General features: G+C 44.7%; 1 protein-coding gene across 2 annotated transcripts in view; it reads left to right on the top strand.

The window, feature by feature from the left end:
* Positions 1 to 1,208: 1,208 nt before the first annotated feature.
* The window catches only part of LOC146025425 (uncharacterized), an 886,407-nt gene continuing 873,114 nt past the window's right edge, over positions 1,209 to 14,501 (top strand). For both annotated transcript variants that reach the window (XM_083155519.1, XM_083155518.1), the window contains exon 1: positions 1,209 to 1,438. In XM_083155519.1, coding sequence (XP_083011645.1) covers positions 1,352 to 1,438 — 87 coding nt within the window. In that variant the 5' untranslated portion in view covers positions 1,209 to 1,351. The remainder of the gene's footprint in view (positions 1,439 to 14,501) is intronic.

Below are 14,501 nucleotides of genomic sequence, written 5' to 3'. Positions count from 1 at the left end.
GCCACACTATATATTATCAACTCCACGCCGACGTGGATAGTGGGGGTATGAAAAGGTCGGAGGACGCGTACCGCTGCGCTCGCCACACTTTGGGTTGGCGTTCATCGTGGGGTGGCGTTAACAATGGGGGGGCATTTGACGTACCAATCAGGGTGGGTATACAATGAAAAATCGGGTGCGAAGCGTGGCGAGCCCCGCAAGGGGACGCGCATAACTTCACAGGTATTATGCGTCCTCTCGCGGGGCTTGCTGCGCTCGCCAAGCTTCGGGCTAGGTAGCTCGCTGCGCTCGCCACACTATATATTATCAACTCCACACTGACGTGGATAGTGGGGGTATGAAAAGGTCGGAGGACACGTACCGCTGCCTCTCGCAGGCTCGCTGCGCTCGCCACGCTTCTGGTTGGCGTTCATCGTGGGGTGGCGTTAACAATGGGGGGCATTTGACATACCAATTGCCCATCAGGGTGGGTATACAATGAAATATCGGGTATGTTGTGCCATTTAACATTGTTTCCTATGTAAAATCGGGTCCATCGCATTGGTCGCATTGTATCCCATTATAATGGCATACAATGGACCTGATTTTACATAGGAATTTAACATTGAATACAATGCATACAATGTAAAATCGGGTCGGTCGCATCGCATGCCATTATAATGGCATGCGATGGACCCAATTTTACAATTGTCGGGAAAGCAGTAAAAAAGCCCGAAATCGGGTCGGTCGGGTCCCATCGCATACCTTAACTTAAGGTATGCGATGGGACCCGATGGGCGCCGTGCTAGGAAACAAGTACCGATTTTAGTTAGTCCATATTAGTTATTCACTGATGCATAACTGGGGTTTAGTTATTATGACAGTTCTAAATGCACAGTTAGTGAGGGGTAATGATTAGTGTAGGTTATTTACCACTCCTTCTCATAATAGAGGTATTTGTTTTTCCAGTTCCTCACACAAATAAGCTTGTGGATGCACAGGTGGCCATCTGGATGGTATAAAGGGTGTTTGTCTCCCACCCTGATGTACGGTCTTGGTTCTGCCTTGGTATGGTGAGAGAGCCAGAGGCACTGATATCAACAAGTAGAAGAAAAGCAGCTGGTACTAGGATAAAAGAAGTGGCTAACGTGTTTCCCCGCCTCAGTCAGTCGGCAGCTTCCTTAGAGAGGAATGTCCTGTAATGTGTGTGTATTATGCTTCCAGTGCCATTTTCAGTCAGAAAGAGGAAGAGGTCTCGTTTGAAGAAGCCATCCCCTGGGAAAGAAGGAAGAACCTCAACCACTAGAGGGCAGCAGAGGTCCAATACTGGTGGAGAGGAAGCCGGCGACGTGTCGAAAAGGAAACAGCCACAATGGGAAATTGTGTCAGTATTAAAAATGAGACTCCATATGTTTTTACATATGCTATCTCATATCAAGTGTCATGGCGTACCATCCAGGTGAGTCCAGAGCTCCAGTTCTAAACATTATAATAAGTTTCTGGATCTGTCTAATCACAATACAGCAACTACAGTATTATTGTCTTCATATCCTATTGGTTAAGGTAGAAGGTTGTCACACAAACCCCCCGTCCAGCTACAGTAAGGGGGGTATTTATTAAAGCTAATCAGCTTCTGCCTTACATTTTTAAAATGACTACATGACTGTTCCTGTGTACCACCGGTAGTATGCTTATGTACAGCAGGTAAATATCTATAGACTGCGCACATGTACCACCGGTAGTATAAATATGCACAGCGGGTAAATATTTTTAGACTGCGCATGTGTACCACCGGTAGTACACATATACACAGCAGGTAAATATCTATAGACTGTGCATGTGTACCACCGGTAGTATGCTTATGTACAGCAGGTAAATATCTATAGACTGTGCATGTGTACCACCGGTAGTATGCATATGCACAGCAGGTAAATATCTATAGACTGCGCACATGTACCACCGGTAGTATAAATATACACAGCGGGTAAATATCTATAGACTGCACATGTGTACCACCGGTAGTATGCATACGCACAGCAGGTAAATATCTATAGACTGTGCAGGTGTAACACCGGTAGTACACATATACACAGCGGGTAAATATCTATAGACTGCGCATGTGTACCACCGGTAGTATGCATACGCACAGCAGGTAAATATCTATAGACTGTGCAGGTGTAACACCGGTAGTATGCATACGCACAGCAGGTAAATATCTATAGACTGTGCAGGTGTAACACCGGTAGTACACATATACACAGCGGGTAAATATCTATAGACTGCGCATGTGTACCACCGGTAGTATACATATGCACAGCAGGTAAAAATCTATAGACTGCACATGTGTACCACCGGTAGTATACATACGCACAGCGGGTAAATATCTATAGACTGTGCAGGTGTAACACCAGTAGTATGCATATGCACAGCAGGTAAATATCTATAGACTGTGAATGTGTACCACCGGTAGTATACATATGCACAGCAGGTAAATATCTATAGACTGTTCATGTGTGCCACCGGTAGTATGCATACACACAGCAGGTAAATCTCTATAGACTGCGCATGTGTACCACCGGTAGTACGCATACGCACAGCAGGTAAATATCTATAGACTGCGCATGTGTACCACCGGTAGTATGCATATGCACAGCAGGTAAATATCTATAGACTGCGCATGTGTACCACCGGTAGTATGCATACGCACAGCAGGTAAGTATCTATAGACTGCACATGTGTACCACCGGTAGTATGCATATGCACAGCAGGTAAATATCTATAGACTGCGCATGTGTACCACCGGTAGTATGCATACGCACAGCAGGTAAATATCTATAGACTGCGCATGTGTACCACCGGTAGTATACATATGCACAGCAGGTAAATATCTATAGACTGCACATGTGTACCACCGGTAGTAGACATACGCACAGCGGGTAAATATCTATAGACTGTGCAGGTGTAACACCAGTAGTATGCATATGCACAGCAGGTAAATATCTATAGACTGTGCATGTGTACCACCGGTAGTATACATATGCACAGCAGGTAAATATCTATAGACTGTGCATGTGTACCACCGGTAGTATGCATATGCACAGCAGGTAAATATCTATAGACTGCGCATGTGTACCACCGGTAGTATGCATACACACAGCAGGTAAATATCTATAGACTGCGCATGTGTACCACCGGTAGTACGCATATGCACAGCAGGTAAATATCTATAGACTGTGCATGTGTACCTCCGGTAGTATGCATACGCACAGCAGGTAAATATCTATAGACTGTGCAGGTGTAACACCGGTAGTATGCATACGCACAGCAGGTAAATATCTATAGACTGCGCATGTGTACCACCGGTAGTATGCATACGCACAGCAGGTAAATATCTATAGACTGTGCATGTGTACCTCCGGTAGTATACATATGCACAGCAGGTAAATATCTATAGACTGCGCATGTGTACCACCGGTAGTATGCATATGCACAGCAGGTAAATATCTATAGACTGTTCATGTGTGCCACCGGTAGTATGCATACACACAGCAGGTAAATCTCTATAGACTGCGCATGTGTACCACCGGTAGTATGCATACGCACAGCAGGTAAATATCTATAGACTGCGCATGTGTACCACCGGTAGTACGCATATGCACAGCAGGTAAATATCTATAGACTGTACATGTGTACCACCGGTAGTATGCATATGCACAGCAGGTAAATATCTATAGACTGAGCATGTGTACCACTGGTAGTATACATATGCACAGCAGGTAAATATCTATAGACTGCGCATGTGTACCACCGGTAGTATGCATACGCACAGCAGGTAAATATCTATAGACTGTGCAGGTGTAACACCGGTAGTATGCATACGCACAGCAGGTAAATATCTATAGACTGCGCATGTGTACCACCGGTAGTATGCATATGCACAGCAGGTAAATATCTATAGACTGTGCATGTGTACCTCCGGTAGTATGCATATGCACAGCAGGTAAATATCTATAGACTGTTCATGTGTTTACCTGCTGTGCATACGCACAGCAGGTAAATATCTATAGACTGTGCAGGTGTAACACCGGTAGTATGCATACGCACAGCAGGTAAATATCTATAGACTGCGCATGTGTACCACCGGTAGTATGCATACGCACAGCAGGTAAATATCTATAGACTGTGCATGTGTACCTCCGGTAGTATGCATATGCACAGCAGGTAAATATCTATAGACTGTTCATGTGTGCCACCGGTAGTATGCATACACACAGCAGGTAAATCTCTATAGACTGCGCATGTGTACCACCGGTAGTATGCATACGCACAGCAGGTAAATATCTATAGACTGCGCATGTGTACCACCGGTAGTACGCATATGCACAGCAGGTAAATATCTATAGACTGTACATGTGTACCACCGGTAGTATGCATATGCACAGCAGGTAAATATCTATAGACTGAGCATGTGTACCACTGGTAGTATACATATGCACAGCAGGTAAATATCTATAGACTGCGCATGTGTACCACCGGTAGTATGCATACGCACAGCAGGTAAATATCTATAGACTGCGCATGTGTACCACCGGTAGTATGCATACGCACAGCAGGTAAATATCTATAGACTGCACATGTGTACCACCGGTAGTATGCATATGCACAGCAGGTAAATATCTATAGACTGCGCATGTGTACCACCGGTAGTATGCATACGCACAGCAGGTAAATATCTATAGACTGCGCATGTGTACCACCGGTAGTATACATATGCACAGCAGGTAAATATCTATAGACTGCACATGTGTACCACCGGTAGTATGCATACGCACAGCAGGCAAATATCTATAGACTGTGCAGGTGTAACACCGGTAGTATGCATACGCACAGCAGGTAAATATCTATAGACTGCGCATGTGTACCACCGGTAGTATGCATACGCACAGCAGGTAAATATCTATAGACTGCACATGTGTACCACCGGTAGTATGCATATGCACAGCAGGTAAATTTCTATAGACTGCGCATGTGTACCACCGGTAGTATGCATACGCACAGCAGGTAAACATCTATAGACTGCGCATTTGTACCACCGGTAGTATACATATGCACAGCAGGTAAATATCTATAGACTGCACATGTGTACCACCGGTAGTATACATACGCACAGCGGGTAAATATCCATAGACTGTGCAGGTGTAACACCAGTAGTATGCATATGCACAGCAGGTAAATATCTATAGACTGTTCATGTGTGCCACCGGTAGTATGCATACACACAGCAGTTAAATCTCTATAGACTGCGCATGTGTACCACCGGTAGTATGCATACGCACAGCAGGTAAATATCTATAGACTGTGCAGGTTTAACACCGGTAGTATGCATACGCACAGCAGGTAAATATCTATAGACTGCGCATGTGTACCACCGGTAGTATGCATATGCACAGCAGGTAAATATCTATAGACTGAGCATGTGTACCAACGGTAGTATGCATATGCACAGCAGGTAAATATCTATAGACTGCGCATGTGTACCACCGGTAGTATGCATATGCACAGCAGGTAAATATCTATAGACTGCGCATGTGTACCACCGGTAGTACGCATATGCACAGCAGGTAAATATCTATAGACTGCGCATGTGTACCACCGGTAGTACGCATATGCACAGCAGGTAAATATCTATAGACTGCGCATGTGTACCACCGGTAGTACGCATATGCACAGCAAGTAAATATCTATAGACTGCACATGTGTACAACCGGTAGTATAAATACGCACAGCGGGTAAATATGTATAGACTGCACATGTGTACCACCGGTAGTATACATATGCACAGCGGGTAAATATCTATAGACTGCACATGTGAACCACCGGTAGTATGCATATGCACAGCAGGTAAATATCTATAGACTGTTCATGTGTGCCACCGGTAGTATGCATACACACAGCAGGTAAATCTCTATAGACTGCGCATGTGTACCACCGGTAGTATGCATATGCACAGCAGGTAAATATCTATAGACTGCGCATGTGTACCACCGGTAGTACGCATATGCACAGCAGGTAAATATCTATAGATTGCGCATGTGTACCACCGGTAGTACGCATATGCACAGCAGGTAAATATCTATAGACTGCGCATGTGTACCACCGGTAGTATGCATACGCACAGCAGGTAAATATCTATAGACTGTGCATGTGTACCACCGGTAGTATGTATATGCACAGCAGGTAAATATCTATAGACTGAGCATGTGTACCACCGGTAGTATACATATGCACAGTAGGTAAATATCTATAGGCTGCGCATGTGTACCACCGGTAGTATGCATACACACAGCAGGTAAATCTCTATAGACTGCGCATGTGTACCACCGGTAGTACGCATATGCACAGCAGGTAAATATCTATAGACTGTACATGTGTACCACCGGTAGTATACATATGCACAGCAGGTAAATATCTATAGACTGCGCATGTGTACCACCGGTAGTATGCATACGCACAGCAGGTAAATATCTATAGACTGTGCAGGTGTAACACTGGTAGTATGCATACGCACAGCAGGTAAATATCTATAGACTGCGCATGTGTACCACCGGTAGTATGCATATGCACAGCAGGTAAATATCTATAGACTGCGCATGTGTACCACCGGTAGTACGCATATGCACAGCAGGTAAATATCTATAGACTGCGCATGTGTACCACCGGTAGTACGCATATGCACAGCAAGTAAATATCTATAGACTGCACATGTGTACCACCGGTAGTATACATACGCACAGCGGGTAAATATGTATAGACTGCACATGTGTACCACCGGTAGTATACATATGCACAGCGGGTAAATATCTATAGACTGCACATGTGTACCACCGGTAGTATGCATATGCACAGCAGGTAAATATCTATAGACTGTTCATGTGTGCCACCGGTAGTATGCATACACACAGCAGGTAAATCTCTATAGACTGCGCATGTGTACCACCGGTAGTATGCATATGCACAGCAGGAAAATATCTATAGACTGCGCATGTGTACCACCGGTAGTACGCATATGCACAGCAGGTAAATATCTATAGACTGCGCATGTGTACCACCGGTAGTACGCATATGCACAGCAGGTAAATATCTATAGACTGCGCATGTGTACCACCGGTAGTACGCATACGCACAGCAGGTAAATATCTATAGACTGTGCAGGTGTAACACCGGTAGTATGCATACGCACAGCAGGTAAATATCTATAGACTGCACATGTGTACCACCGGTAGTATACATACGCACAGCAGGTAAATATCTATAGACTGAGCAGGTGTAACACCGGTAGTATGCATACACACAGCGGGTAAATATCTATAGACTGCGCATGTGTGCCACCGGTAGTATGCATATGCACAGTAGGTAAATATCTATAGACTGCGCATGTGTACCACCGGTAGTACGCATATGCACAGCAGGTAAATATCTATAGACTGTGCATGTGTACCACCGGTAGTATTCATACGCACAGCAGGTAAATATCTATAGACTGTGCATGTGTACCACCGGTAGTATGTATATGCACAGCAGGTAAATATCTATAGACTGAGCATGTGTACCACCGGTAGTATACATATGCACAGTAGGTAAATATCTATAGGCTGCGCATGTGTACCACCGGTAGTATGCATACACACAGCAGGTAAATCTCTATAGACTGCGCATGTGTACCACCGGTAGTACGCATATGCACAGCAGGTAAATATCTATAGACTGTGCAGGTGTAACACCGGTAGTATACATATGCACAGCAGGTAAATATCTATAGACTGCGCATGTGTACCACCGGTAGTATGCATACGCACAGCAGGTAAATATCTATAGACTGTGCAGGTGTAACACCGGTAGTATGCATACGCACAGCAGGTAAATATCTATAGACTGCGCATGTGTACCACCGGTAGTATGCATATGCACAGCAGGTAAATATCTATAGACTGCACATGTGTACCACCGGTAGTATGCATATGCACAGCAGGTAAATATCTATAGACTGCGCATGTGTACCACCGGTAGTATGCATATGCACAGCAGGTAAATATCTATAGACTGCACTTGTGTGCCACCGGTAGTATGCATATGCACAGCAGGTAAATATCTATAGGCTGCGCATGTGTACCACCGGTAGTATACATATGCACAGCAGGTAAATATCTATAGGCTGCGCAGGTGTACCACCGGTAGCATGCATACGCACAGCAGGTAAATATCTATAGACTGCGCAGGTGTACCTCCGGTAGTATGCATATGCACAGCAGGTAAATATCTATAGACTGCACTTGTGTGCCACCGGTAGTATGCATATGCACAGCAGGTAAATATCTATAGGCTGCGCATGTGTACCACCGGTAGTATGCATATGCACAGCTGGTAAATATCTATAGACTGTGCATGTGTACCACCGGTAGTATACATATGCACAGCAGGTAAATATCTATACGCTGCGCAGGTGTACCACCGGTAGTATGCATATGCATAGCGGGTAAATATCTATAGGCTGCGCATGTGTAACACCGGTAGTACACATACGCATATGCACAGCAGGTAAATATCTATAGGCTGCGCATGTGTACCACCGGTAGTATGCATATGCACAGCTGGTAAATATCTATAGACTGTGCATGTGTACCACCGGTAGTATGCATATGCACAGCGGGTAAATATCTATAGACTGTGCATGTGTACCACCGGTAGTACGCATATGCACAGCAGGTTAATCTCTATAGACTGTGCATGTGTACCACCGGTAGTACGCATATGCACAGCAGGTAAATATCTATAGACTGTGCATGTGTACCACCGGTAGTATGCATACGCACAGCAGGTAAATATCTATAGACTGCGCATGTGTACCACCGGTAGTATACATATGCACAGCAGGTAAATATCTATAGACTGCGCATGTGTACCACCGGTAGTATGCATACGCACAGCAGGTAAATATCTATAGACTGCGCATGTGTACCACCGGTAGTATACATATGCACAGCAGGTAAATATCTATAGACTGCACATGTGTACCACCGGTAGTATGCATACGCACAGCAGGCAAATATCTATAGACTGTGCAGGTGTAACACCGGTAGTATGCATACGCACAGCAGGTAAATATCTATAGACTGCGCATGTGTACCACCGGTAGTATGCATACGCACAGCAGGTAAATATCTATAGACTGCACATGTGTACCACCGGTAGTATGCATATGCACAGCAGGTAAATTTCTATAGACTGCGCATGTGTACCACCGGTAGTATGCATACGCACAGCAGGTAAACATCTATAGACTGCGCATTTGTACCACCGGTAGTATACATATGCACAGCAGGTAAATATCTATAGACTGCACATGTGTACCACCGGTAGTATACATACGCACAGCGGGTAAATATCCATAGACTGTGCAGGTGTAACACCAGTAGTATGCATATGCACAGCAGGTAAATATCTATAGACTGTTCATGTGTGCCACCGGTAGTATGCATACACACAGCAGTTAAATCTCTATAGACTGCGCATGTGTACCACCGGTAGTATGCATACGCACAGCAGGTAAATATCTATAGACTGTGCAGGTTTAACACCGGTAGTATGCATACGCACAGCAGGTAAATATCTATAGACTGCGCATGTGTACCACCGGTAGTATGCATATGCACAGCAGGTAAATATCTATAGACTGAGCATGTGTACCACCGGTAGTATGCATATGCACAGCAGGTAAATATCTATAGACTGCGCATGTGTACCACCGGTAGTATGCATATGCACAGCAGGTAAATATCTATAGACTGCGCATGTGTACCACCGGTAGTACGCATATGCACAGCAGGTAAATATCTATAGACTGCGCATGTGTACCACCGGTAGTACGCATATGCACAGCAGGTAAATATCTATAGACTGCGCATGTGTACCACCGGTAGTACGCATATGCACAGCAAGTAAATATCTATAGACTGCACATGTGTACCACCGGTAGTATACATACGCACAGCGGGTAAATATGTATAGACTGCACATGTGTACCACCGGTAGTATACATATGCACAGCGGGTAAATATCTATAGACTGCACATGTGAACCACCGGTAGTATGCATATGCACAGCAGGTAAATATCTATAGACTGTTCATGTGTGCCACCGGTAGTATGCATACACACAGCAGGTAAATCTCTATAGACTGCGCATGTGTACCACCGGTAGTATGCATATGCACAGCAGGTAAATATCTATAGACTGCGCATGTGTACCACCGGTAGTACGCATATGCACAGCAGGTAAATATCTATAGACTGCGCATGTGTACCACCGGTAGTACGCATATGCACAGCAGGTAAATATCTATAGACTGCGCATGTGTACCACCGGTAGTATGCATACGCACAGCAGGTAAATATCTATAGACTGTGCATGTGTACCACCGGTAGTATGTATATGCACAGCAGGTAAATATCTATAGACTGAGCATGTGTACCACCGGTAGTATACATATGCACAGTAGGTAAATATCTATAGGCTGCGCATGTGTACCACCGGTAGTATGCATACACACAGCAGGTAAATCTCTATAGACTGCGCATGTGTACCACCGGTAGTACGCATATGCACAGCAGGTAAATATCTATAGACTGTACATGTGTACCACCGGTAGTATACATATGCACAGCAGGTAAATATCTATAGACTGCGCATGTGTACCACCGGTAGTATGCATACGCACAGCAGGTAAATATCTATAGACTGTGCAGGTGTAACACTGGTAGTATGCATACGCACAGCAGGTAAATATCTATAGACTGCGCATGTGTACCACCGGTAGTATGCATATGCACAGCAGGTAAATATCTATAGACTGCGCATGTGTACCACCGGTAGTACGCATATGCACAGCAGGTAAATATCTATAGACTGCGCATGTGTACCACCGGTAGTACGCATATGCACAGCAAGTAAATATCTATAGACTGCACATGTGTACCACCGGTAGTATACATACGCACAGCGGGTAAATATGTATAGACTGCACATGTGTACCACCGGTAGTATACATATGCACAGCGGGTAAATATCTATAGACTGCACATGTGTACCACCGGTAGTATGCATATGCACAGCAGGTAAATATCTATAGACTGTTCATGTGTGCCACCGGTAGTATGCATACACACAGCAGGTAAATCTCTATAGACTGCGCATGTGTACCACCGGTAGTATGCATATGCACAGCAGGAAAATATCTATAGACTGCGCATGTGTACCACCGGTAGTACGCATATGCACAGCAGGTAAATATCTATAGACTGCGCATGTGTACCACCGGTAGTACGCATATGCACAGCAGGTAAATATCTATAGACTGCGCATGTGTACCACCGGTAGTACGCATACGCACAGCAGGTAAATATCTATAGACTGTGCAGGTGTAACACCGGTAGTATGCATACGCACAGCAGGTAAATATCTATAGACTGCACATGTGTACCACCGGTAGTATACATACGCACAGCAGGTAAATATCTATAGACTGAGCAGGTGTAACACCGGTAGTATGCATACACACAGCGGGTAAATATCTATAGACTGCGCATGTGTGCCACCGGTAGTATGCATATGCACAGTAGGTAAATATCTATAGACTGCGCATGTGTACCACCGGTAGTACGCATATGCACAGCAGGTAAATATCTATAGACTGTGCATGTGTACCACCGGTAGTATTCATACGCACAGCAGGTAAATATCTATAGACTGTGCATGTGTACCACCGGTAGTATGTATATGCACAGCAGGTAAATATCTATAGACTGAGCATGTGTACCACCGGTAGTATACATATGCACAGTAGGTAAATATCTATAGGCTGCGCATGTGTACCACCGGTAGTATGCATACACACAGCAGGTAAATCTCTATAGACTGCGCATGTGTACCACCGGTAGTACGCATATGCACAGCAGGTAAATATCTATAGACTGTACATGTGTACCACCGGTAGTATACATATGCACAGCAGGTAAATATCTATAGACTGCGCATGTGTACCACCGGTAGTATGCATACGCACAGCAGGTAAATATCTATAGACTGTGCAGGTGTAACACCGGTAGTATGCATACGCACAGCAGGTAAATATCTATAGACTGCGCATGTGTACCACCGGTAGTATGCATATGCACAGCAGGTAAATATCTATAGACTGCACATGTGTACCACCGGTAGTATGCATATGCACAGCAGGTAAATATCTATAGACTGCGCATGTGTACCACCGGTAGTATGCATATGCACAGCAGGTAAATATCTATAGACTGCACTTGTGTGCCACCGGTAGTATGCATATGCACAGCAGGTAAATATCTATAGGCTGCGCATGTGTACCACCGGTAGTATACATATGCACAGCAGGTAAATATCTATAGGCTGCGCAGGTGTACCACCGGTAGCATGCATACGCACAGCAGGTAAATATCTATAGACTGCGCAGGTGTACCTCCGGTAGTATGCATATGCACAGCAGGTAAATATCTATAGACTGCACTTGTGTGCCACCGGTAGTATGCATATGCACAGCAGGTAAATATCTATAGGCTGCGCATGTGTACCACCGGTAGTATGCATATGCACAGCTGGTAAATATCTATAGACTGTGCATGTGTACCACCGGTAGTATACATATGCACAGCAGGTAAATATCTATACGCTGCGCAGGTGTACCACCGGTAGTATGCATATGCATAGCGGGTAAATATCTATAGGCTGCGCATGTGTAACACCGGTAGTACACATACGCATATGCACAGCAGGTAAATATCTATAGGCTGCGCATGTGTACCACCGGTAGTATGCATATGCACAGCTGGTAAATATCTATAGACTGTGCATGTGTACCACCGGTAGTATGCATATGCACAGCGGGTAAATATCTATAGACTGTGCATGTGTACCACCGGTAGTACGCATATGCACAGCAGGTAAATCTCTATAGACTGTGCATGTGTACCACCGGTAGTACGCATATGCACAGCAGGTAAATATCTATAGACTGTGCATGTGTACCACCGGTAGTATGCATACACACAGCAGGTAAATATCTATAGACTGCGCATGTGTACCACCGGTAGTATGCATATGCACAGCAGGTAAATATCTATAGACTGTACATGTGTACCACCGGTAGTATACATATGCACAGCAGGTAAATATCTATAGACTGCGCATGTGTACCACCGGTAGTATGCATATGCACAGCGGGGAAATATCTATAGACTGCACATGTGTACCACCGGTAGTATGCATATGCACAGCGGGTAAATATCTATAGGCTGCGCATGTTTACCACCAGTAGTATCATACACACAGCGGGTAAATATCGATAGACTGCACATGTGTACCACCGGTAGTATGCATATGCACAGCAGGTAAATATCTATATACTGTGCAGGTGTACCACCGGTAGTATGCATATGCACAGCGGGTAAATATCTATAGGCTGCACATGTGTACCACCGGTAGTATGCATATGCACAGCTGGTAAATATCGATAGACTGAGCATGTGTACCACCGGTAGTATGCATATGCACAGCTGGTAAATATCTATAGACTGCGCATGTGTACCACAGGTAGTATGCATATGCACAGCGGGGAAATATCTATAGACTGAGCATGTGTACCACCGGTAGTATACATATGCACAGCGGGTAAATATCTATAGGCTGCGCATGTGTACCACCGGTAGTATGCATATGCACAGCGGGTAAATATCGATAGACTGCACATGTGTACCACCTGTAGTATACATATGCACAGCGGGTAAATATCGATAGACTGCACATGTGTACCACCTGTAGTATACATATGCACAGCGGGTAAATATCGATAGACTGCACATGTGTACCACCTGTAGTATACATATGCACAGCGGGTAAATATCGATAGACTGCACATGTGTACCACCTTTAGTATACATATGCACAGCGGGTAAATATCGATAGACTGCACCCAGGGGCGGATTTGGGAACAAAAGTGGCCCTGGAAAATTTCTGGAAGTGGCCTCATGTGGGCAGCACCAAATCAAAATGGGCGGGGCCAGCATAACAGTAGGCGGGGTTACTACATCAGTATACCTGCGAACTTGAAGCTGAAAGATGCACGTGTTTCCACCTATTAGCAGGGTTTGCGCCGCCCAAACAATTCGGCCGCGGACACTGCAGGAAACAGGGCTGATTACTTTGAATACATATACTTAAACATATGTATATGAAATTTTCAGCCCAGGTATAATTTTGAACAATGGGAGGAGGGTGAGCACCTCTCAGGGGTGGGGGGGGGGACACTCACAGGATTTTTTCAGTGCAAAAAACGTACAAAGTTTCGGGACACGGCCCGTCCTCAGGGATCAATGGTGCATATATAGAGATGGCATTTTAAACACTATTAATAAATATTTAGCAATTGTTAAACAGAAAGT

The sequence above is a fragment of the Crinia signifera genome, chromosome 1, assembly GCF_055691185.1.
Source record: "Crinia signifera chromosome 1, ASM5569118v1, whole genome shotgun sequence".
Taxonomy (NCBI): domain Eukaryota; kingdom Metazoa; phylum Chordata; class Amphibia; order Anura; family Myobatrachidae; genus Crinia; species Crinia signifera.
Note: the sequence above shows the minus strand (reverse complement) of the source record. Positions and strands in the feature narration are given on the sequence as shown.